We start from the raw sequence: 25,627 nt of genomic DNA, 5'->3' as shown, positions 1-25,627 counted from the left end.
ATGCATTTGTTTTTCCTGTGCATTTCGGTAACACAAAACTAAAGCAGCATGTTCTTTTTTCCTGCGCACTCAAAGTCCCCCAAAAAAGTCAGTGGAGGTGCGCAAAGGTGCGTGAAACTGCGTAATTGCACAGTACAAAGAACACATCTGGAACTCATTAGAACAATTGGTGTGTTTTTATTTGCTGAACGCAAATGAATATGCTTTGTGAGCGCAAAAAGTACAGTAAAATACGCCGATGCTTGCACAAAAAAAATCATTGTTCATTCCACAAGTACACAGCGCTTTTTAAACAAAATTTTCTCTGCCCTCTCACCGTGACAGATTAAATCCTAAATTTTTATCAATAAATCACAGGTTAGGACTAAAAATGAACTTTTATTCGTATATAAATGAAATGATCTAGTCACGGACACACTACATACAACTAATAGAAAAAGGGATAGAAAAATTGCTAAACAAAATTGGGCCCACAGTAATCATTAATTCTTCCACATAAGATTTTTTGGTGGTCTATGGGTCCAAAATAACATAATCAAATGGACTGTGCATCAATAAAATGGTGACAGTCAGAGGATATTTTGTTCCTCTGATGATGTCATCTATGGTGACTGACATTCATTCAAGGAAAAATAGGATGCGTATGTGATGTAGAGGGATATGTTTATATTACGAGTATATCCCGCTATCTTCCACAAAAATAACAATCAAATTGATTTTATATGCTCATTTGTAGTTATCTACTGGTCAATACTATATGAGTCTTCAATGAATTTTTTTTTTTTTACACCATATGTCAGGATCGTGAAGTAAACGCAATCCTATGTTTATGTCACATGGGCATCCTATGTTTATGGGCATCCTATTTTTCCTTGAATGAATGTCAGTCACCATAGATGACATCATCAGAGGAACAAAATATCCTCTGACTGTCACCATTTTATTGATGCACAGTCCATTTGATTATGTTATTTTGGACCCATAGACCACCAAAAAAAATCTTATGTGGAAGAATTAATGATTACTGTGGGCCCAATTTTGTTTAGCAATTTTTCTATCCCTTTTTCTATTAGTTGTATGTAGTGTGTCCGTGACTAGATCATTTTTTTTATACGAATAAAAGTTAATTTTTAGTCCTAACCTGTGATTTAAATTTTCTCTGCCCAAATCATATCCAAATGGATAAAAGATGGATTTATTTTTTATTTTTGGGGGGGAAAGGTAGGGCTGCCCTCACCTACCAATTATCAGAAAAGATCTCCCAAATCTATGCAGCATTTTGTGACACCCAAGAATTATAATCCAGGGGTCTGAACATTTCTGTGTTGTGCTAGAGACATGAATCCTGAGGAATGCAGCCAGGTAACAGCAGGGAATACTGTAGGTGGCGCGTATTGTGCTGCAATTCCAGTTCCACCTTAAATCTCTCCCTCTACTCAGTGGGAAGGCTGCAAGGGGGAAGTCATGTGACCAGCAAGACAAGAAAACAGGCAGGGTACAGCAATTTGCTGATCCAAAGGGCTTTCTAGTGTGCATCAATGTTGTAGGAATTGGTAAGTCTGAGCGGATATCTTGTATTGTTACAGATTATTGTGAGCCTGAAGAGCTCAGGCTTTTCTTCTTAAAGGATGGTGGTAAGTGCATGTATTCATATCCAATCTGTACCGTTTACTAATGATTGTTAGTTAGATCTCATTTGTAAAGGTGGCCACACTCATTAGATAGAAGTACTTTGATGGTTCAACAGTCCTCGAATGAATAATAGTCGGGTAAACGATTGTTGCACTGACACAACATGCATATTTTAGTCTATGTTGGTCATTATATTCGTTCAGACTATCCATGTTCAGTAACAACAGGCAATTGTCGATATACTGTATCTTTCACTGTGGACTGTTTCTTCATGGAATGAATTGTGTAATGGATGATTGCACCATACTAGGGACTATTGGACAGAAATTTTAAACATGGTTGACTTCTTTCTGCAAAATGAATGTCTGTCAGTATTCACCTAAAATATTCATTTTTTGTTAAAGGGGTTGTCCAATAGTAAACTATTGATGACGTGTTCTCAAGATGCGTAATTTGCATGGGAGCTCTGACCGATAAGCCGTTGTCTTGGCCAGTGTGCTTGTGTACTGAGCTGATTTCTGCGGGAAGCAGACAGCTCCATTCTCACTGCAGTGGCAAGACTTGGTAGGTATTGTTGTATTTTGACGCCACCGGAAGTTTGGCAGGAGAGTAGCTGTAGCCAGTTTGACAAGCTGTTTTACCAGCTTGTAACACCCACAGCTGCTGATTGGCTGCTGGAGGCTGCTGTTTTACCAGCTTGTAGCGCCCACACCTGCTGCAGTGAGGCAGAGGGAGCAGGGACGTAATGGGCCCGTACTGCTAGCACTCTCCTGTCGGTCACTGTGAACTGCTGTTCGCCTGCTACGCAGGGGAAGTTGCGGGGACAGAAAGCGGGGTGAGTGACAGCAGGTGAAGGTGGATGGAGCACAGATGTCTGGTCGGCCTCTGTACCACAGAGACTGACACGGGAAAAGATCAGTGAAACGAACCGCCGCAGCAGAGGACATTCCAGCGCTGTTGATTGCAGGGCAGGAGCCAACAGAATGACCCTGTTGCACTTGTCAATTACAGAAGGCAGCGGGCCAGGAACACGAGGAGGACCCGTGAGCGTAAGTTTGTAGTCAGCGAGCAGCGGGGGTTACAGTATGACAGCGCCACCGGCAAAAGGGGACACTCGAATCACTGTCAGCAGCGATGTGCCAGAGCTGCCGTCGGTCACTGTCGGGAGGCCGCCGCCAAGTTAGGTGAAAAGGCAGCGGAGTTGCTAGGCCTACGTTGCTGCTGGTGTTCCTCCTCAGGCTTCCTATCGCCCTCTGTGGTGGGTGGCGGAGCCCGCTCGCCATCCTCACTGTGCTGGCAACTCTAACTATGTAATCCGCACAAACTATCTACCTAGGGGTGTGACAGGGGCGTTCCTCTATGTATGCCCTGTCAAACCCCTAGCTTCTGGTGGCGACAAGAATACCGACTTGGTATTGCGGGTCAACTTCCCTTTTAAATGAATGGGAATTTGGCCTGTAATACCTAGCTTGGCTACTACAGTGGGAACGGAGCTGTCGGCTTCCTGCAGACATCAACTAAGTGCATAAGCACACCGGCCCAGCAAATAGCTGATCCGCAGGGGTCTTGAGTGATGGACTCCCACCAATTTATTATTGATGACCTATGCTGAAGATAGGCCAACTACAGTTTACCACCGGACAACTCCTTTGTATTTCATCCACGGTATGATCATTTTGGTTGATTTCCTCAATTTTGTTCAACTTTATATTAAAGATGCATTCCTGGCATTCAATGAGAGTGAAGCTGTCTTACACTTACGGCCCTGACCACCGATGCAGTGCAGTCATCCCGACCTGCTGCACTGACAGCGGGTTAGAGGATCAGCCGATCTGTGGGGATCCTGAACAGAAAATCCCCGCTGATCAACTTAATGACCTATCCTTTGAATAGGTTAAGAGTAAATACCCCTTTAATTTGTATGACGACTTTAAGTACCCTCTATATTTGTTCTGATAAGTTACATATTCAGGATGCATAGTGTTGATAAATACACAGTGCTATATATTAAAAGCATATTCGTAAATGATCCTGTTAACATAACAGTAGAGTCTTTGTATGAAATAGGCATAGTAATGCTAATGTTATGAATGCAAATTAGAGGGGCTGTCCGAGTTAAGGAAACGTCTGTCAGCGGGTCCCTCATGCATTAAAAAAAAAAAAAAAAAAAAAAAATCGGCAGTAACTCTGAGCTGTCTGTGCCACTTTCCAGCCAACTTCATATTTCCACATTGCTATTTAATATGGTGCCTGGGACTGGAAAACCCGCAATGCCCTACTGCTAGTTACTAACAAGTGTGCATTCACGACTGTACAAACTGTCGTCATTACAGCATTTGGAGGCACTAGGCGTGCCTGACCAGTGATACAGTGGAGCATACTAGTCATAACCATTGGATACCAATGGAGAACTAAGCCTATATGCTAAACATGTTCCTAGGGCTCCATTTTCCTGACAGAGGTAAAAAAAATGTCCTTTTGGTCTCCGTCAGGCTCGTATACATCAGTACACCTTTTTTCTTTGTACACCTTTTTTCTTTACACTCTATAGAAAAGTACAGTCAACTACGCCTTTCCATGCAGAGGCATCCTGCGTACCGTGACATATATCATCCATTGCCTCCCATGCTAAAGAAAACATACTTTTTTAGCATGGGAGGGAATAGATGATATATGCCTCTGTATGCCTATACAGGTACTGGTGTATCTTGTCCACAACGGACGTATGGGAGGAGAGTAGGTGTAGGCATTTTGATAGCCAGGTGATGCCCACAGGTGCTGATTGGCTGACTAGCGATGGCATGGAGTCTTCGTTATATGCCTGTGCTGTCCGTCGTAAGTTTTTCCCCAGCGCACCCTTTGCTGCCGTGGCACAGGCTGTGGCCGGCACTGCATTTCTACATTGCAGCGCCGCCGCTGTTAGTGTTCTCGGCCGTGCGAGGGTGTCAGCATCGGCGCCGCTGGGGGCAACTTAACTTGTACGATGAATTGTGTTGTGAATCAGGTTCCATGAGCACATAGTGCTATTGGGTTAAAAAGCTAAGAGGAGTTTGTTAGCTGCCCTTATAATGAAAGGTATGGTTTTCATAACAAATTATAAAGTCTCTTTAACAAACGATGGGAAGAAGGAAACCCACTGCAGACACAATTGATGTACACCAAAGATCCATAACCATTGTACCTCACAGCAAACTATCATCCACAGCTGCCAAATAAATGTCATGGTTATATATTCACAACACAAAGCATATATGCCCTTATTATAGCTCAGTACAGCCTCTGGCATATAGGGCCATAGTAAGACATCCATAGTTTTATACCCCTACTGTACAGTATGTGCGGACCCTTCTAAGAACTATGCATTTAATTTCATACCATAGAATCTATTCAGAAAAATCTGTATGGTTTTCTTCATTTACACCACATTATGGGTTCTTCTCCACTAGCTGTGGTCATTATACTTGTATTTACAGTCAATTAGCAATGGATCTTCAAGTTGATTTAGGTCTTTTTTGTAGCAACTCAACTTGTTTCATGCATGTTTACAGATAAGTGCATTGTAAGATGTCAAAGGTCACTTAGACGTTAGTTTAGTTGAAAGCTGTTTATTGCAGATACTGCACGTTCCGCCTCAGCTTCCCCCTCACAATTGCTGACTGCGCTTCTCTGTGCTCTGCTGAAACCCGTCCATCTGTATTTATTACCTAGTATGACCCTAGTCAAATCTACAGAGTAATCGCCTATGTTTATGGATATAATTCCTCACCTGAACTGATCTACATGGGGAATAAAAACACAGGTACAGTATATTCCAACCAAATATTTTAATATTTTGAATTATAGCAAAAGTATAGCGGGTACAAAATGCAGTAGTTCTACATGCTGGTGGCAATAAATCAGATAACATGGCATGAAAGGAACAGACATTTTTACAAAACTAAACATTAAATATCCAGTGTCAAAAAGAAGCACACAAGTCCTCCTACCAGTGTGCAGTCGGTGTTTGTTTTCTTGAGAAAATTGTCGTTTTGGGAGAAGGAGGTGAGGAGGGGACAGGCAACTTGTTGTTGAATGTCCCACAACTGTTGGAGTTGCCATTAAATATGGGCCACCACTTTTTGCTTCACGCCCCAGTTGCAGGACGTTGACCCAGTATGCTGTTAAGAATATAATGGTCAGGTGCACCCTGCTACTTGCAGCGTTCTTCAAAACCAGGGAAATTATATTCCTCACAGGATAGTTTTTTGGGCAAAGAAATGGCAGCTAGTACTTTGGATTAGCATGGAGCATCACATTGTGGAAGGTGTCTGTGTCCACTAGCCTGAAGGGCAGCATTTCAATTGCAAGCAGCAGTGCAGTGCTTGTGTTCACGCTTTGTGCTTGTGGATGGTTGGGGTGGTATTTTTTTTTACGTTCGCATAGCTAAGGAATAGAGGGTTGGCTGCTGACCTGGGATACCCTGGAATATGGGATAGATGTCAATTTTGGTAAAGGTGGTGATGGTGGCGGCTCAATGTCTGCTCTCTGCTTTCCACTCCTGGTTCTGAAGCCTGCAGACCAGTTGTCTATTGTCGCAGACAGGAGGCCTGAAGTTGACATGCTACTACCCTTACACAAAACTGCCTCTCTGTGCTCAGAGGCTGCTGCATGAACAGGGAGGGAGATGGAGGAAGAGACAGCAACAGAAGCAGAAGAGGGAGTAGGATGAGGCTGAGATGAGAACTGCAAGTGTTACATCTGCAAATGACGTGCTGGACCTGCACCCGCGATTATGCACAATAATAGACCAAAGTGTAGAAATTTAAATAAACAAAATAAGCGGGAAGTCTTTCCCTAAATACATGATGATGAGGGAGAGGGTCCTGCCTAGCACAGCAGGCTCATCGCTTCAATAGATGCTTGCCTGCACTCGTTCTTGGGACCTAAGTGATTCTACTTGGCCAACAAAATAAAGGACAAAGGAAACCACAAAAGGTAACACCACACTTAGCTGGTGGTGAAGCCGCAGCACATGGAACCGTCATCCTGTTCAAGTCACAGCGGAGACCACGCTGTCCACGGGAGACACTTACTACCAGCTCAGACAGTGAGCAACTGGGAATTCACAGCACTTCAGCTGAGTATCCAGCCCAGGTAAATACCCATCTAATTACCCAGGACCGCAACGGTAACAAGAGGACATCTGCTACGATTAGAGGAAAGTAGGTTTCATCACCAACATAGAAGGGGATTCTTTACTGTAAGAGCAGTTAGACTGTGGAATTCTCTGCCGGAGGAAGTGGTGATGGCAAAATCCATAGAGGAGTTTAAAAGGGGACTTGATGTCTTTCTGGTGAGGAAGGACATTATAGGATACAAGTCTTAGGTTAATTGTCAATCCGGGTATACAGGCAGGTAGGAACTATTAGGGGTTGATCCAGGGAACAGTCTGATTGCCATTAGGGAGTCAGGAAGGAATTTTTTCCCCAAAAGGGCTAAATTGGTTTCTGCCCTTGGGGTTTTTTGCCTTCCTCTGGATCAACACAGGAGAATAGACAGGCTGGACTAGATGGACATTGTCTTCATTCAGCCTTACATACTATGTAGATGTGACTACATTACATCACACCTACTGAGCTAGAAAGTGCAGAACCAAGTCTAAAACCTGCACCAGACTTAGTCAATCTGGCAGCGATCTCAGCACTGTTGCAACAGCAAGATTCCCTTTGCCGAAGTGTAGTTTGCTGTTCTGCTTTGCTGCTATACATTGACAGCAGCAGACATATACTCTCTTCCAATGTACAGACCACATTTGGTATAGGCATATAAACAAGATGCAACTTTTTTCTCTGCTCCCTCCAGTAGAACCTATTTAAGTTCTCTGCTGGTATACAAGCGTTAACACCCAGCAGCAATATATCCTTTGGAAAATATCTGTCCCTATTAACAACAGGCTACGTATTCCATAGGCATATAAACACGATGAAGCTTCTTTCTCTGGTCCCTCCAATGTAACCCAGAATACAAGCTTTCACACTAGCATCAATATATTCTCTGTAGAATATCTGGCCCTGACCACAGACCATGTGTTATATAGACATATAAATGTGATGCAGTTTCTCTGTCCTGTGCTCCACTGTAAACTGGTCGCTGGTTACACTGTGCCTGTTATATATGGCTAGGTCATGTGATGCAGGCGTCCAATGAAACTGCTGCTGCGCGGGTCGAAACGTCGTGCTGTATTTATGGAGAAATAAAGGAGCATAGAGATGGATACGTTTTAACTGAAGCACTCTTCATGCTGCTCATTTCTTTTTGCATGGGACTGATACTTTTGGACCATTCTTTTCTCACCTCGCACTGAAGTGGTAAACTTGTCAGTGCTGCTGTGATTTCACTATTTTAAGGACAGTATTACTAAACAGTCTTACAATTACAATCAGCCCTTTGAAGGCAACCAAAAGGTTGATGTGGCCCTCTTTGAAAAAAGAGCATCAAATATGTTAAGGGCTCATGTTCAGGGGCATTTTTTCACTGAGTATTACACGTGTCGTGCACGGTCGCGTGATACGTGGGGAGTGGAGTCAATGAAAGTCAATGGACTTTCATTGATCTGTGTACATGTGCGTGTGGATACTGCGTATCGATACGCACGAGAAGTAGATCGTAGCATGCGCTATTTCTTGGCATACCATGCAGCGTGAGCTCTATACATTTGTATAGGCAACATATGCAACGCTGTCCATATGTAATACATTGTGCATGGGTGGCATTTCATACGCAACCCTGCTATGAAACAGAGCAGGGAATTATAAGGAAAAAAGAGTCATGCTGTGCATGTCTGTGTGTGTGTTACGTGGGCGGGCGCAGTACACTCGCAGCTATACATGGTCTCTGCCGACAGACCCGCTATTTACAAATATTAGAAAAGCACTGCGGGGAGACCTGCAGCATCTCACCGATACGGCCGTGGACATGAAGCCTAATGCAGGGATGTCCCTATCTGTCCACAGCTCAATTGATCAAGTCAGATTCCCATTCATAATGTAGTAGCAATCCAGCGGGACAAGTTTCAATGTAGACACCTCTCTTGTGAGTTTAAATAGTGAATAAAAAAAAAGTGCTCTGCCCACCTGTATACAGAAGCCATATATATATATTGACCCACTAATAATTACAGTCTGCAGATCAAACTATGGTGCCCCACAACGACCGAGATACGGGGCCCACGCTTAGGAGCTGGCAGGGGTTGAGGTGTCACTTGTCATGGTGGCTTTACCGGAGGAATGCACAGAACCTCAGCCAAGGCACCGCCAGGCCTCATCTAGGCAACGCCAGATGGCTGTTACCTGAATAAGTGTAGTGGACTAGATGAGTTGTCATGCATGACGCCACTGTTCCTTCACACCGTTGATTCTCTGGCGGTAGAATAAAGAGAGTCCACACACACGAATTGACCTTGAACACTCAATCACTGGGAACAGACAGTGACCGGTGAACTTTACTGTATACTTGAAGACAATACAGCTTACTCCCACGTGCAGGAAAGACAGCTCTTCAGTAGAGCGGTCAGGGAGGAGAACAAGGGATGACACCTGCCTACAGTCTAAGGTATCTGTATGATTTCTGGACACACACCCTCCAGGAGTCTGAATAACTCCGGAGGGGGACACAACACTCCGCTGACACTCACTCGGTATCCTTGAAGTAGACACTACACGGCGGACTCCTGTCCCGCTATGTCCACCCCTGTTCCAGCTCTCTCCTGTGCTGGCTCCCAGCCTCGCTACTGGTAAAAAGCTATCCTGGCTCCCGGCCCTCCGCTGTGCATGTCACACTCCATGGGCTGGCCCTTCCCCGCTGCTGCTACCGCTGTGTCCACCGCTGTTCCAGCTCCCTCCTGTCACTGCTAACGCTGTCCCAGCTTTCTCCTGTGCAATCTCCCAGCCTCGCTGCTGGTGAAAAGCTGTCCTGGCTCCCAGTCGCCGCTGTGCATGTCACACTCAATGGGCCTTCCCTGGTGTTGCAGCTCCTGCTGTGCGTGTTCTGTCGGGCTCTTTCCCGGCCGTAAACTTTAATTCCCGCTGCGGTCGTCTGTAGTGATTTTTGCCTGCCATCAAGGGTTAGGGTTAGGGATGATTGTCGTGTTAGGCTTACATTATTAAGTGTAATTGCTTATATATATACCATACGCTCGTGTGAGCCTGCCCTTACAAGTACATTTTAACTCACAATGTCTGATAATCTGACAAAAAGCAGTTTGATAATTAAATGTTTTTCAATTTATTATCATTAGCAGTAGTGACAATTTTTGCAAAAGTAGTTTTAGTGCTTAATGGCGAAAACATAATAGATGTCGCTTTTACATGGCCTGATAATCCAGCTAATGAACATTTGGACAAACCTCCATGCCTGTAAAAAAAAGTATATTACCCACTAAAATGTAAATCACTAAAATCCGCCAGGGATTTCATAATAAAAGTATTCTGGGACTTTTAATAGTTGATCAGCGTAGTTCCGCCACTCTGGATCCTTAGCAATCAGCAGATCGTCTGGCCTACTATCAGTGCCGCAGGAGGTACATCATCATTAGTGGTCAGGGCCAGAAATGTAATAGATGGCTTCACACCCATTAAAATTAAGGGGAGCAATGTTTCCTATTTCACTTCCAGCTCTGACTACCAGTTGATCGCACCCCTGCTGATCAACTATTGATGACCTTTCTTAAGGATACTGCATCAATAGTAAAAGTCCCAGAATACCCTTTTAACCACTCAGCTATTCTAGATCACTCAGATTACTCAGAATGGACTTCTAGACCACCATCAAGAATACAGTATTATACGAGTATACTGTACTAGGTATTGACTCCTTATTGTAGACAAGTCACAGATTCATAGTGTATGCAGATGGCACAAAAATCCTGAAAAATTAGATGTGGTGCACTGCACAAGCTGTGATTTGTCTTGCTGCAGGTTAGCGCCTGTAGAAGTGAGGTTCAAATTATCATGTTAGGGCAGGGCTGGATATGGGCAGATGAGGGCCCTTGTGCAGGAACAATACTTGGGCCCCTTTCAGTCCAACATTAATTTGTCATGAACAACTTTCTTGTCGTAAAGCTCAGTTCTATTAATTCTGCAACAAATTTTTCACTAGTGTAACAATTTCTCTGATTTATCACAAGAAAATAGTCAACAGTCCCTTACATCTAGTAGACGCTAGGAAGAACTGCAATTGCTTTTATAGGGGTGGTAGATCTTCTTTCTTTTAGTTTGTACAGGCTGCACATATAGTCTGCTCTTGTGTCGGGGGTCCCAGAAAGTCTCTAAACAGACTGAACAAATATGATGGAGTTCTTTGTAATAGAATGTTCTATTGACACAATATTGGTTTCCTTTACAGATAATGGCTGTAAACTGGCAAGTCCTGGTCATTTTGGTACAAGCCCTTATTGTACCAGTGAGGTTATGCGGTGAGTAAAATTCTTATATAAAGAAAAACACATTTTCCTGAAGATGTTATCCTCATTATAGTTAACATGACCAAGTGACTGTTACCTCATATCAGCAACATCAGCTTACAAGAAAAAGACTGCATACAGTTACTGCACATAAGGACTCGGGAGTACAGTTTTCATTTTTGGCTTGAGGTTAGCGTTGCACATAAAGCAATTGCAGAATAATTAAAGGAATTGTCTGTGGTGGGTCATCAATACGTGATCGGCATGGATCCCCACCAATCAGCTGTGCCATGGACCTGCTGTCACTGTGGACAACGCAGGAGACAGATTGCGCTGCTGACATTGCCAGGTTGGTGTTGAAGGCACAGCTCCAATTAAATTCAATGGGAGCTGTGCCTTCAGTACCAACCCTGTTCGCTGCAATACAGACAGAACTATCTGCTCCAAAGTTTTGGGCACTGGGGGCAGAACTAGGGATAGGAATGGGTGCCAGGAGTGGGACCCACATCTATGAGGCTTTTTATGGCTTATCCTATGGAAATGTCATGAAAGTCGGGCTGCACTACTCTGTTTATGTAACTCTCATAAAGTTCAATAGGGGTTAAGGAAACAATGAGCTACACTGTTTCCATAACTCTGGAGATGCAGAAACCGCAAAGCTCGCTGTGCTACACTGTTTCCATAGGTCCCTACCATCCCCAGCCACCTTACTTTAAAGTAGCAAAATATTAAAATGTCTGCATACACATTCTTTTTGGGTTGTGTTTTGGCGGTTTGTGGCATTTTTTCTAAACCCATCGTGCTCTGTGTGTGTTTTATTTTTCTTTTTTTTTCTGGTGTTTTTTTGATGGTTTTGTTATAGGACTTGTATAAGACTAGAAAAAAAAATGTTTTACCTATTACAAAATAAAATATGTCACTAAAGCGCTTGTAAGAATGGCATCAAGCCGAAAAGGTTTTTTTCCAGAATCAACGTTTTTCATCTACTCACAGGACAGCTGATAAATGCTAGATCTATCAAGTAGAACACTTAGGTGATCAGCTGTTTTTTTTTAAGGGGTTTTCCAACTAAAGACATTTATCCCCTATCCACAGGGCTAGAAATGAATGGGGTGATGGAACTCTCATGTACACTACTTCTCCATTCACATGGGGTATTCAGAGTGTACTGTTCTGGTGATTACTGGGACCACAACACTCTCAGACATTTAAATGTCTAAATAGACATTTATCAGACTTTAATGTCTTCAGTGGGAAAACCCTTTTAACTCCCATAAAGCATGTATGGTGAGGCGATTATGTTCGGCAACTGCTCCATACCAACTTTTCTTCACTGCAGTTGTTCTAAGGAGCACTTTACTAGTTTAATAGTTCCACTCATCACTATACTTTAATAGTGATGAGTGGAACCCCCAGAGATTTACCATTTATCACCTGTTGATTGTGGGAAAGCCCATGTTTCAATATATTAGTGTAGGTTGTATAGTATACATTATTGTTGACATTTCTGGCACATTTGCGATTTTTGTTTTATTTTTGAAGACATTCCAGAAGGAAATACACATTTAGTTAAGTCATTGAATCTTAAGCTATTGAGAACAACACTCGACACTTCCAACGATGCAAATCCCAGTGTCTATGTTGGACTTCGTCTTTCTGGAGATCATAATGTGGAAAAAGAGAAGGAATACTTCCGGAAGCTGAAAACTTCAATTGAGGCCATTTCTGCCAGGTACCATATATGAGCTTTTTAGATTGGCATTTGGATACATACAGATTGCTATTGAGCTAGAAGATCACAAATACTGTATTGGTGTCAATTTCCTAACCTTACAGTCAGAATTTAATGAAGCAGAGTATGACAAAGCTAAATAAAAGCCCCTTGAAACTTTACTTTTCTTTAGACTATGAGAATGTATTCATTTGAAGCGCTGTCTGCAAACAAAGGTTGATATTTGATTAATGGTTCCTACTTTTTTGATATTGTTACTTCTTTATATTTAAATGTAACCTTTTTACTTCTCAAAAATCTCTGAATTTGTCGCCACTTTAAAATAGTTAGAAAATTGCATAAATAACTTCCAATATTTTTTTCCTTTGAAGTGCTTCCTATCATCACAGTAGGGTTACAAAAATTACCCTCAGGGGAAGCAGGAGGATTAATGCTCCATGTAATTGAGACCCTTATTTTTTTGTGTGCTTTATACCCATGTAATGGTGAAAAATGCAATCTTTTACCAAAATTTAGGTCCACACAATAGACACACTAGAGTGGTCTTTTTCTCCATGTGTTCCTTTTTGTGTTACACATCACATAAAGGGAATTTGTCAGCTCAAACATGTTGTCCAAACTGCAGGCATCATGTTATAGAGCAGGAGTAGCTGAGCAGGTTGATATATAATGTTATGGGGAAAGATTCAGTGTAACTTGTAAATTATTTATTTATATTTCTGCTCATTCTGAGCTGAACAGTCCACTGGGCGGAGCTGTCAGTGATTGACAACTACTAATGTATGTACAGTCATAAACAGCTGTCAATCACTGATAGCTCCGCCCATTGGACTGTTCAGTTTAGACAGGATGTTCAAGCTGACAGACTCCCTTCAAAGGAAATCTGTCACCAGGCATATCTTGTATGAAGGAGCATCTATCAGCGAGAGGCACCATTCGACTGCCTAAGGCTCTGTTTATATCTGCGTTTTGGTTTCCATCATAAATGGAAACCACATCCCAGTGCAGGATTTGTCACGCAATAAACATAGACTCCAATAACGACCTACAGACCCCGTTGACCTATAATGTGGACCATCCTGTTCTTTTGCATTGATGGCAAAAATATCACCGCATGCTTCCCTGTTCTTCTCATCAGAAGTGACAGAATCTACAACGGAGACTTCTGACAACGTAAGCATAGCCTAAGGCCTCCTGCACACGGGCGGAAATTCCGCGGCAGGATTTCCCACAGAATTTCCGCCCGTGGAAGCTGCCATAGGATTGCATTAGCAATCCTATGGCAGACGGCCATGATTTGTCTGCACTAAATGTCACGCGGCAAACAAATCGCGGCATGCTCTATTTCTGTGCGGGGCCCCGCACATAAATCTCATTCCCCGGCCGCCGGCTCCGGTCTGCGCGTGCATCAAACAGCCGGAGCCGCGGAAGCAGGTGAGTATGCGCTGGTCCTTGCAGGGGCGCGGGACGGGTCCCACTGCGAGAATTCTCACAGCTGGATCCGACCCAGACGTCTGCAGGCGGCCTAAAGGAGTTATGTCCATGATCATTTTTATTCAGCTATCTTATTTGAGATGACTTGTGGATTATTTTGTTGACCTTCTGCTCACTGAACATGTTGTTCTTTATAAATATAGTAGATTGGGTATCAAAGAAGGTGAGCCAAAAACAGGACTACTAGCCCTTCAACTGATGGCACAGAAGGTTTCTTGTGATGACAAAAACCCATCTGTAAGAAACAGGTTAATTACACATATGAAATACCACCTTCACAAAGAAAAAGAAAATATAGGTAATTATCTATCATGTTTGAGTCCTTTCCTTTACTGTATATCTGATGCTGCATACATAATTATATAGCTGATCATCAAGATGATTTGTTATTACTTACAGTATTTATCACATCGATCACATCAAAATGCAAACATACACATGAAAGTGGCACAAGGAGAACCGGTGTAGAAATGTGTTACAAATATCTTGATAATACTGCAAACACTCTCACAGTATCTCCAAGTGCACATTACACCACTCCAGGCAAAGATAGGACACCTGTCCCCTACTAATCAGGGGAAGTGGAGCACTCCTGCCGAAAAGCGGGGAAGGTGCTCTAATAAGGACGGCCCCACTGTCTTCATCTGGAACCTGGCTATCCCTGATTAAAAGCCTGGAGAGATGCACCAAACACAGAATACGACTCTGTTCACACACACAGAACACGACTGTTCATGCACCACATGTCTGGCCACCTGCACATCGCTGTTCACATCCATACACCAGGTAATGCAAACCAAACAGAACAGAAAACTCACTCAGAACGTACATGCATAAAGCTAGTAGTAAACCATAGCTAGTCCAAGTGTCCTTGCACCAAGTGGAAAAAGTGTCAGGAATCACCCATTTGACCATACATAACATCAGATGCCTGGAGGCCGCACCTGTGAAAGGGAAAGGGAGACGGGTCTGCGTAAGATGCAGATGGGGACTACAGGGGTCCAGACCGTCCTCAGGGAAGGAGAGAAATTCTTCAAACTAACATGCAACAACACAGCTCTGAGTGGGAATAACACCGAATGAGTAAACTGAGTAAAATGACTAGCATACTCTAGCCAAAGGAGCTGGTATTTCCCTGGGGGATTGGCTGGCTGAAGAAATTCCACACCCAGCCAGCTCAATTATCCCACAACTATGAAGGTGTGCTCCTGGAAACCCATAGTACTACAGATCCCAGCAGCAAAACCTAACACATGATTGGCTGTGCGTGCATTTGTTCTTAATTAACCCCCTGGCAGATAGAAACTTTTTGAAGGTGGCCAGTTATCATTCAGAAAATAGTTCAAATGAGCGAAACTGAATGATAATTGTTAAGTTTAAACACAGCCAAGAACAGAACGATGAATCTTGTGGTTCTTGCTCGTCATTCAGTTTCAGGTGGCATAAAAATCAGCGCTGGTTTGTACACTGATCGTTCAGTGTTTCACATAGGAAGGTAAAACTCTGAACAGTTAGTGCACGAGAACACACTGATTTTTATGCCAGCTGAAATTGAACAAGAACACCGTCTAAAGAGGCGGCCCGAGTGCGAATGAGCTGGTGATGTCACCAGCTCATTCTCTTAAGCAAACGAGAATTGCGAGAGTCTCGTCCTGTGTAAACATGGCAGCATAACATGTTCTTTCCATCAACATGTGCTGTCAGGAGAAATTTAGTAAACCATCATAGACATTAGATGGTTGACGACGCAAAACAACTGGTGAGTTCAGCCCGTGTTCATCTAATGTGTATGAACTTCGTTGGCCGATATCATTGTTCATCACTTAACAATAAGAAATAGATTGGGCAAAAATCTGAGATCTAGCAGTAAAGCTATACACACTGGTTAAAAGCCAGCTGAACCCGATGATTTTGGAGGGTTCATTTGAAAGAATACTAGATTTCACCACGCTTATGTTCCTGTTGGGGACGAGTGCTGCTAATGCCCTTTTTTCCTACTGAAATCAACATGTATGCTTGGTCGAGTTGGGTGAAATAAGCCAGACGAGCATTTAGCCAACAGCAAATGCTGTAAGTCAAAACTCTTGGTTCACACTAGTCTGGCATACCTTACCAAAGCAGCAGTTTAAGATGGTAGTAGTTGAACCTGTTCAAATTATCATGAAAGAACCATGAAGGATAAAGTCTAGTTATCTGTTCTATAAACTGGTATGTAATTCATAAACTGAAGTGTAATTAGGTTATGCAACAAAACCATAAAAGAAGCAAATTTACAGGAGATGCCATTAAAAACTGAACCACTTTGTGCATGAAAATGTACTAATACGTCTGAATAAAAAGTGCCGTTCTACAAAACCATTGATAACCCAACATTATGATGTTTTTCTCTATATATAGCACTTAACGGCAAACCACTTTCGAACTACTACCAATATAGCCTGGGAATTCTAGCTATGTGTGTCAATGACAAGTTTGTTGACAGGCATGTGGTCAACAAGCTCATTCTTGCTGAAGAACAAAACAAGTTTGGACATGGAGGAACTGTCTCCATAGGTAAGAGAGAAGGAACTTATCTAATGGAAATATGTGTTCTGTCGCAAGATTTTAAGAAACACTTATTGGACACAAGTTGGTGGCGGGGGCTGGCGGGTGAGGGGATTTAACTTTTTACCTACACAAGATATCTGGTGCACTAAGGTTGCAAATTCTTGCACATGGCTATTTTGTTTTAATTTACGTCGGCTCACAACTGGAGCAGATTTCAGTTTTTGGTGCAGGGACAGCCCAAGATGCACCTAATATATTAACCTTTTCCAATCCACTGCCTGACGCCTGAAGACATTAGAATTTAAGGCTGTACAGCTCCAATGTTGGAAGACATCCGTCGGGGTTCTCTTACTGTATATTGCCAGCCTCTCTGCTGTCGGAGCCTATCCAACGTGTCACCTCATGCAGTACTGGTTTTAGCCAGAATATAGCGCCATTGTATAATGGCAGAAAAAGAGTAAGCCCCGTAGGAAAACCAGGATACAAATTGGATTGGAAAGGGTTAAGAGGCATACACCCCCTAATTCTTTTGGCATATTATCCAAAGGCGGGTTCTATATTAGGACTTAAGTACAATACATCTGCTTCAAGGACATTACGTCTTTTTTGTTGCTGCACAGTAGTATGGTAATGGAAGTAATAGAGCTGAAAATGTGTTTACAGAGCTGTTCAGTTTTCTAAAGTATGTCAATGTACAATACATTGGGATTGCTCAAACATTTCATTTTTTTGGTTCAGCTTTTATATAAGATGACAAATTTCAATAGCTGCTAATTTCATCAGGACTTTTCCCAAATATACCTCCGTATGCCAAGTGTACTGTCAGTCCAATGTGAGCACACTATTGTGTTACCCATAGGGTCGTTCCTCCTTCTAAGGCTTGGAATGATTGGTGCAAAGGTAAGAGAAATTGATTTTTCGAGCTTCTGGTAGCAGAGTTTGATGGATTGCATATGAAGAACACCATATATGAAACGCTGCTATAATATTAAACAATGTATTATAAATGTGTAGTGTCATCCCTTCATTTTTTCTATTGCAGACACAGAAGCCATGGCTGGAATAGCACTGTTGTGTGTGAAGAGGTTTAATAATTATCCCCGAGAGCTGGTCCTGCATATGAAAAAATCAGTTAAAAGTATAAAAGACAAAATAATGGCATCCCAGAACACTGAAGGGGAATTAGGAAACCTTTACAGCACCCCTCTTGCTGTGCAAGTAAGTCTACAAATACAGTAGTTTCAATAGGGGTGGGTAGGCAAATGAATTCAGTGGCGTAGATAGAGGGGCCAGGGGGCATGTGCCCCGGGTGCAATGAGAGGGGGGCGCACAGCCTACAGTCAAAAGAGGCAATCGGCTGATTGCTGCAAGAGAGTGGAGAAAGACTGAAGTACCTTTAATGATGTTATAAGCATGTGATCAGTCATATGAATAGAAAGAGCCAGAAGCCAGGCTGTGCTGTTGGGCGAAGGTCTTTTAGTCTTTTCTACACTACAGGAAATAAAGATCCCCTCATAAGCAGGTAAGAAAGAACTAACACTGTGGGAGGACACCATTATTGTGGAAGGGGCACATAGCAGGATCCTATCACTGTGGGGGGCACAAAGGGGATTATTACTGTTTGGGCGAACAAAGGAGAACATAACTATTGGGGATTGCGTCCCTAATGTGTTAAGACCCTAGTAACACCTCTGTCTGCTAGTGCTGCACCAATGGCTCACTTTAAGACCAAGTTAAGGGCTCATTCACATGGCGTATGCAATTTTAGTCCTTGAAATGTGCGACATTTTTACTGCATGTATATATATGTGTATTTGGTGTTTTCATTTTAAGCACCTATTCACTGCTTGTTTTTTCTCACACACGCACGAAACCCTGCAAAATACGGCATGCTGCAATTCTTCTTGATTTTTTTTTTTTACCGTGCATGAATTATCCAATACAAATCAATGGGGTTTATATTGTCCGTATAAAAAATATACGCTTAATATGGTCCAAAAATACGCCTGTGCTCACATTGCATTATTCACCGCGCATTTGACGTAAAATCTGCTCCTACTACATGTAAAATACAAATCCAAACTCTCCTTATTTTTAATGGAATCCATGCTATCATGTATACGGCTCAGAAGTTTTCTGCACTTGGCAACGAAATCCACTTGCAGAAGAAAAAGAGGTGACATGTCACTTATTGACAGGATACTGCATCAGAAAATCGTACACAGATTTTCTCCTTTGACTTTGCTAAATCCATAGACAGATCCGTAAACACAAATCCGTGTCAGAAATCTGCAGCCGCAACGCGAATTTCTGTTGTGAATTTTCATTTAAATGTATCTAGCGTGAACCGCCTAAGAGACCCAGCGATGCAGCTGAAAGTTACATACAGAATGTCACCAGCAGCCATGAAAAGAAGTTGTGCACAGGAGCCCCAAACTAATTTTTTGCACCAGGATCCCTGAGCCTTTAGCTACACCCCTTAACGTAAAGCTCAAAGCGGTATGGCTATAGTTAGCCAAGAACTGTGCTGGGATACTGTTTGATGCGGTTTCAATTTGATTATCAAATGGCTGCACAGTTTTGTAGGTAAACAGCTTTATGTGCAAATCCGCATGGCCAATAACAATCATTTTACAAGCTGTACCAACATGATGTTATGGACATTTTTCAGCTGTAACACAACTTCCCAAAAGCTACTCTGTGGGGCTTTACCGTCAGATGTCCAGGTCCAGACCCTACAATGTAGGAGGAAAACAATAATATAAAAAACTACGTTACATTAATTTATTGATTCGCTGGCGGTGGGGGGCAAACTGGGTATTATTGTATCTTGACGCCACCAGGAATTCCTGATGGAGTCAAGATTGACAGGGGGTGACGCCCCCTCAACGTGATTGGCTGCAGTGCTTCTTCGGTGGCAGGTCCTGCAAGCCCACTAAACTTCTTTACACAAGGCAAAGAGCGGGTGCCGCCGCTGCATCCGCACAGCCCCAGGTGCAAGTGCATTCCCCGGCGGCGCCACAGAAGGGACTTTCCTTGTCACCTGTCAGCTGGGAAGGAGCGGTCAGGGATGACACAGGCGTCCGCCATTAGGGAGTACAGAGGCGGCCGCCGGTGTGACGGAGCACAGAGGGCAGCGGCGGCACGGAGCACGCAGCTGCAGGGCCCGATGGAGGCATGAGGTGCCAGCCAGGACGGAGTCGTGCGACAGGGGACGACAGGGGACGTCAGGGAACCTGGAGGTGGCGGATGGGTTGTAAGTATGCGTGAAATGCTGGGCCGGACGGAGCACACATGCTGCAGCGGCTGCATTGATTTACCCCTGGAGGGTTAGGCAGAGGGTTACTTCACTTGTTACCCTTATTTTATTACATGTAAATGCTGACATGTTACAGCGGTACAATGGCAACAATTACAAGTAGTCATGTAAGGCTAACAAGCGAAGGAACCTTCAGCCTAAGACTGCAGCGCTGGCACTCATCAATCCACAGTGTGCAGCTAGAACCTTCCACGCTAGACCCTATTAGCAGCTAGGGGTGTGAGAGGGTGCGTTCCTTCTGTCAAACCCCTAGCTTCCGGTGGTGTCAAGATACAATAATAGCGGCAAACTGTATCTTTGTCCCAGGGGCAGAAAAACCTAGCTACACTACTTCTTTTAGATCAATTTATTATTGAGATGCAGCTCATGAGGTCTTCATACTGCAGGACTATTACTTGCAAGTCACATTTTTTAGTGCTTGCAGTTTTGGACCACCCTACTTATAGGGAATTGTGCTTATATGGAAACAACACTATTAAACCTTCTTTGCCTCTTCTTTATTAGTTTCTCTCAGCGCTGGGTGGCAGAAAAGACAAAGATACCTGTTCCAAAGCAATAACTGTCCTGATGGATGGAATAAAAGAAGGGAAGTTCTCGAACCCAATGATGATGTCCCAGCTAATGCCTGTGTTGTTCCACAAATCCTATCTAGATGTGGCTAACGTGGAGTGTGAAAACATAAGTAAGTGAACAGTTGCTTGATATGATTGACTAAAGTGAAGGGGCTGCCTCAACTTGAGGGCTGTTTCACACGAGCGTATATCGGCTGCGCTTTCACAGCCAGCCAATATACGCTGCTCATCTGATGCATGGGTTTACAATGCATCAGTTCAGATGGGCGTATTCCCGCTACGTAAAAATGTCCGTCCGGCAAAGATGGCATATATGGTGTGCATTCCGGTCGGGCGTTTTTACACTGGCCAGAAAAGATAGTTCAGGAACTATCTTTCAGCTGGAATACGACGGTGGCTTTCATAGACTCCTATGGGAGCTGCTGGAGAAGGGAGTTGGGAGGAAGTTTAGCATCGCGTCTACAATGGGAGGAGGCGGGACAGGGCAGGAGTTAGTTGCAAAGCTTACCGGAAAGGGGGAGGCAATTTAGCAGAGCTAAATTGTCTCCCCCCGCCCGACGGTACCCGGGGCCGTCTGAACGGGCACACAAACGGGAGATGCAGTTGTGACTTGGTCATGGCTGCCTCTCGTTCACGTGATTTTTGGTCGCACTGTGGCTCTGACACGGCCAACCAAAAATCGCCTATGCTCATGTGAAAGAGCCCTGAAGTTCAGATTGAAGCTGCCCAGCAATTAGCTGATCACTGCAGGTCTAGCTACTGAGGCAATTGATGATTGTTATGCCCACAGGAGTGGGCACCATTTAATACAGTGACATGCCGAGTACCCTTAGTGCCCCTTACAGACAAAGATTGGCATTTTGGAGGTCAAATTTTAACAAAACCGTTAAAACTAGGTGAACAATACATGGTTTGGCGTTCACTTAATCTATAACTAAAATGAATGCTCTATATGACTATTGTTTGGTATTACCAGTCTTGACTAAATTGCCAGTCTCTGAACTTAAACAATATTAACCAACATTACTCATTTTCTCTCTTTAGACAGTCCTTTACTAATCCCCAGCTCACCCACTGTCCATGATCTTGTTGTTGTCGGGGAAGAATTTTACCAAATCCGTCTGGTTGTAGAAGGACAGAATTTCAACAAGCTAATTGAGGTCCCATCACGTTCCTCAGTTCTAGATATTCTGAAGACGGCTCAAAAGCAAAATTCTGAGTTTTCGTAAGTCCCCAAGAATATGAACTGTGTTTGAGTTACTTTTGTGTAGTCTCTTATCTGCAGTTCATAAATAATTGTTATAGTATACAGACGTGCACCAGGGTTGGGTATGTAAGCAACCAAGAACTAGTGAAAGTACAATTTTGATGGCATAGGACTGACCAATTCATTAACTGGAAATTTTTGCATACAACTGATCATTAAGTCTGATCACTTTGTAACACTATCTGAACGGCTGCAGCAGTGAAGGAAAATCCTTGTTTATGAATTTCAATGGACTACCTGACATTGAGATGGGGGTTTTTAGCCATTGCCTCCTCTAGAGCGGCCTAGAGGAAAGAAGAACAAGGAAGTAAAATCAATAGATTGACAGATGCTTCACCTTGAATTTGGGATGCAGATTGTTCTCTAGAGTAACCAATATCAGAAACATTAGTTCTACTTACTTGGCTACTGCTTTAGTACTTCATGTTAATAAAACACGTCAACAGTTGGTAGTAAATGATCTAAATCAGCCTTTTCAGCAGTCTGAAATCTCTAGTGCTTAAGAAGCAATCCCGAAATACACATTTGCCTGTGTTTTGTTCCAGATGTCTGGCTGTGCTATCCCATCACATATTACATTAATTATACATTATTTTCCTATAGGTTTGAAATCAAAGATACATTGTATGGACCTTACCTCACCACAGTGAATAAAGTGGCAGGTTACTGGCAGCTTCTGAAGGGGCCAAATATTTCCTTGGCACAAGGTAAGTCCACAGAGTCTATTATTATTAGCTTTGTTGAATTAATAAGTTTATTCTCTCAGAAATTAAAATTGATTTATATTACAAAGCAGTCCTAGAAAATACACGTTCTAGTAATTTAGGTTCTTCATATACATGACCGTGGGTGCTCAACTTTCATGGAATCTAAAGAATTTGCCCCATCAGATATTTTTTATGCGTAGGTATAGAAAGGTAGAATTGGAAAATATTAGGCACATCTAAAAACGGGTCAATGCAATACAATTTTGGATGCACAACAGCCCCTACTCTAATGCATTGCTTTTCGAGTGTTTGCAATTTCCACTATTGAGGACACTATGGTAGGACCATGGAATAAATGAGACTCCTGGGTGATCTTGTGGAGGATTCAAGATGTTCTTCTACCTTCTGTATCAGATGAGCATGCCTCTGTATTACCATTCTCATTATCACACGTTTTTTCACTGACTGTATCTGTGTTATTTTTTAGGTATCGCTGATTATAGGCCAGACGACCGTGAGACGATCATCCTTCGACTTGGAAGCTTCTGAGTAATGAAGAGTTCAAAAATTCAAGACCACTAACAAGCTTAGTTATTGTTTGATATAAAACAGACATGTTTCTTTTATTGTCTAGATTCTTCACACATTCAAAACTTTTTTCAATATTTGTTAAATCATTTTATTAAATAACCTAAAAATTGTTATCTCCTGAATCATTACAGTAAAATTAGTGGGAATACACATTAAATCAAGGTTCACTTAAATGAACTGTACTTCAGACACAATACTCAGGGCTTTAAGGCTTTAAAAACATACTTTTTGTGAATCTTAATCATTTTACGATGATGATGATGGATGGTTGTAAAATGTCTGGAAGTTTTAAAATGGTGCTTTTTGAATATAGTGATGATCATGTTTCACGAAAGCATAAAGGTGTAAAAATCATAATTGTAACAAAACAATGCATTTAAGACATGGATTCTTAATGTTAGTATGTTTAAGTTGCCTTTATTAAAAAGCCTGTTTTGCAGCACATTTACCCAGCCAGTGCCAAACTGGAAATGTTGAATACATTTCTATGATAGTTCATATAATTAGGAATTTTTGTTAGTTTCATGTACTTTTCATGTTTTTCTGAATGTATGAATGCATTTTACAATTTAACAAAATGTACTACAGGCTGTACAGTACTGACTTTACATTGAATGATGCCTCATGTGGTACCTTCTGGTGGTGCCCCCCATATGGCATACAGTGTATAATTATAAGTGCCATACAGTATCGTGCCCAAATAGCTGCCGTACATTGGCCTGACAACACTTCCATGCTGTTTCTTAAGTAACTGCTATACAGTGCCAAACAATTGAAATGCTACCATTCAGTGTTCAAAACTGCTACCATACATTGACCACATATATACATAGTATTCTAATAACAATGCTATACAGTAATATTGCTGCATAAATAATGAAAGGATCCAGATACCCCTATGGCAGCCCTGTAACAGTATCATGATGGTTGATATAATTATACTAGTAATAATTAGGAAATTATAGTAGCAGTGTTTCTGGTGGCGCAATTCGCCACACAGCTCTGCTACATGCATGTCACACAGACGGCACTACTACATAATTGATTCCATACAACAGGGATCAGAAGCAGCACAGCACTGGAGATGAAGGATCTGTGATGACGTCCCCGTCATGCTCCGCTCCTGATTACACGACGGTGACGTTCATCCCAAGTGAATGACTTACATGCTCTGCCCCTGATCACATGACAGTGACATCATCAAAGGTCCTGCATCCTTGTGCAGATTACAGGTGGACTACAAACTCCCTGCGGCCTCAGTTGCTATGGAATACTAACTAACAGCTAGACAGACAGGAGCCATGTGCGTACAGGACCTGTGGTGATGTCATCATCATGTGATCGGGGCGGAGCATGTAAGTCACTCACAAACTCACTCGCGCACGGATGGACAGATCGTCATTAGTATTTGATAATGATGTCTCTGACTTTTTGTGACAAAATCAAAATATTTCCAGCCTATTTGGCTTCCAAATAACTGAGTACCTGATAATACAAGTTATAATTACAGGCACCAGTCTGCTGGTTATCATCCTAACAGTGACGTAATCTTACAGTTACTTTGTTTTGCCTACTCCAGGGTTTTATGAAGTGTTAGCAACTGTACAATATGTGTAAGACTGGGTTTAGACAGCTGTAATGTGGCCACAATACCTGGACGTCCCCATAGAACTTTATGGTGATATTAGTTTAGTTGAAGTTAGCTGCGGAAAGTCTAGATGTTGTGGATGTAATACAGCTGCTAAATTGTGGCCACATTCTAGCGGTCTAAAACTGGTCTAACTGTGAAAGTGCTACATTCCAATTTCCGTAAACCGAACTATAATTGGCTTGGCGAACACTGGTTATATTTATACCGTCATAATTAATGTAACAAGATACTTAACAAACTAAATTTAAATAAACAATGTCATGTTTGAGAAATCACACATCCTGGGAATCCATCTGTTTTATGTAGTAACTGTGTTTGAAACCTCACACCTGTACATCACACTAATATGTCTACGGAATCTTATGTAAAATAGTTTAGTGACTTTGCAAACATATATCTTGTACCAACTGATTCCCCCCCCCCCCAATTGTGTACCCAAAGCTTAAACCTCCCCCTGTTCAGAAAAGTCGTCCCCACACAGAACCCCTGAGCTCTTCTCTTAATGATCCGCATTGCTTCCATCCGATCATAAGGAGAATTGTGCATCCATAAATAACTGCACAGTCCTCTCTCTTCTCCCTCCACTCATCTCTATTATCAGGCCAGGGAGGAAACGGGAAGCTCAACAATCAGGGTTCAGCTTCCTGCTATGGACTGATGCTAGTAGGCAAGTCCT

General features: G+C 42.5%; 1 protein-coding gene across 2 annotated transcripts; it reads left to right on the top strand.

Annotated features, from left to right (window-relative positions):
• Positions 1-1,421: 1,421 nt before the first annotated feature.
• TCN2 (transcobalamin 2) lies at positions 1,422-25,228 on the top strand. Of its 2 annotated transcripts, none has more exons than XM_066603185.1 (10): positions 1,422-1,553; positions 11,014-11,083; positions 12,614-12,803; positions 14,441-14,595; positions 16,695-16,850; positions 17,887-18,062; positions 20,668-20,845; positions 21,780-21,960; positions 22,606-22,709; positions 23,197-25,228. In XM_066603185.1, exons 2-10 carry the CDS (start codon positions 11,017-11,019, stop codon positions 23,256-23,258), a joined length of 1,269 nt encoding a protein of 422 aa, XP_066459282.1. In that variant the 5' UTR covers positions 1,422-1,553; positions 11,014-11,016; the 3' UTR covers positions 23,259-25,228. The 2 variants fall into 2 exon arrangements, with proteins under 2 accessions (XP_066459282.1, XP_066459281.1); XM_066603184.1 differs by having other exon boundaries at positions 1,521-1,634.
• Positions 25,229-25,627: the final 399 nt, after the last annotated feature.

This window comes from Eleutherodactylus coqui, chromosome 5, assembly GCF_035609145.1.
Source record: "Eleutherodactylus coqui strain aEleCoq1 chromosome 5, aEleCoq1.hap1, whole genome shotgun sequence".
Classification (NCBI taxonomy): domain Eukaryota; kingdom Metazoa; phylum Chordata; class Amphibia; order Anura; family Eleutherodactylidae; genus Eleutherodactylus; species Eleutherodactylus coqui.
The sequence above is the reverse complement of the archived record's forward strand: the minus strand, read 5'-3'. Positions and strand labels throughout refer to the sequence as shown.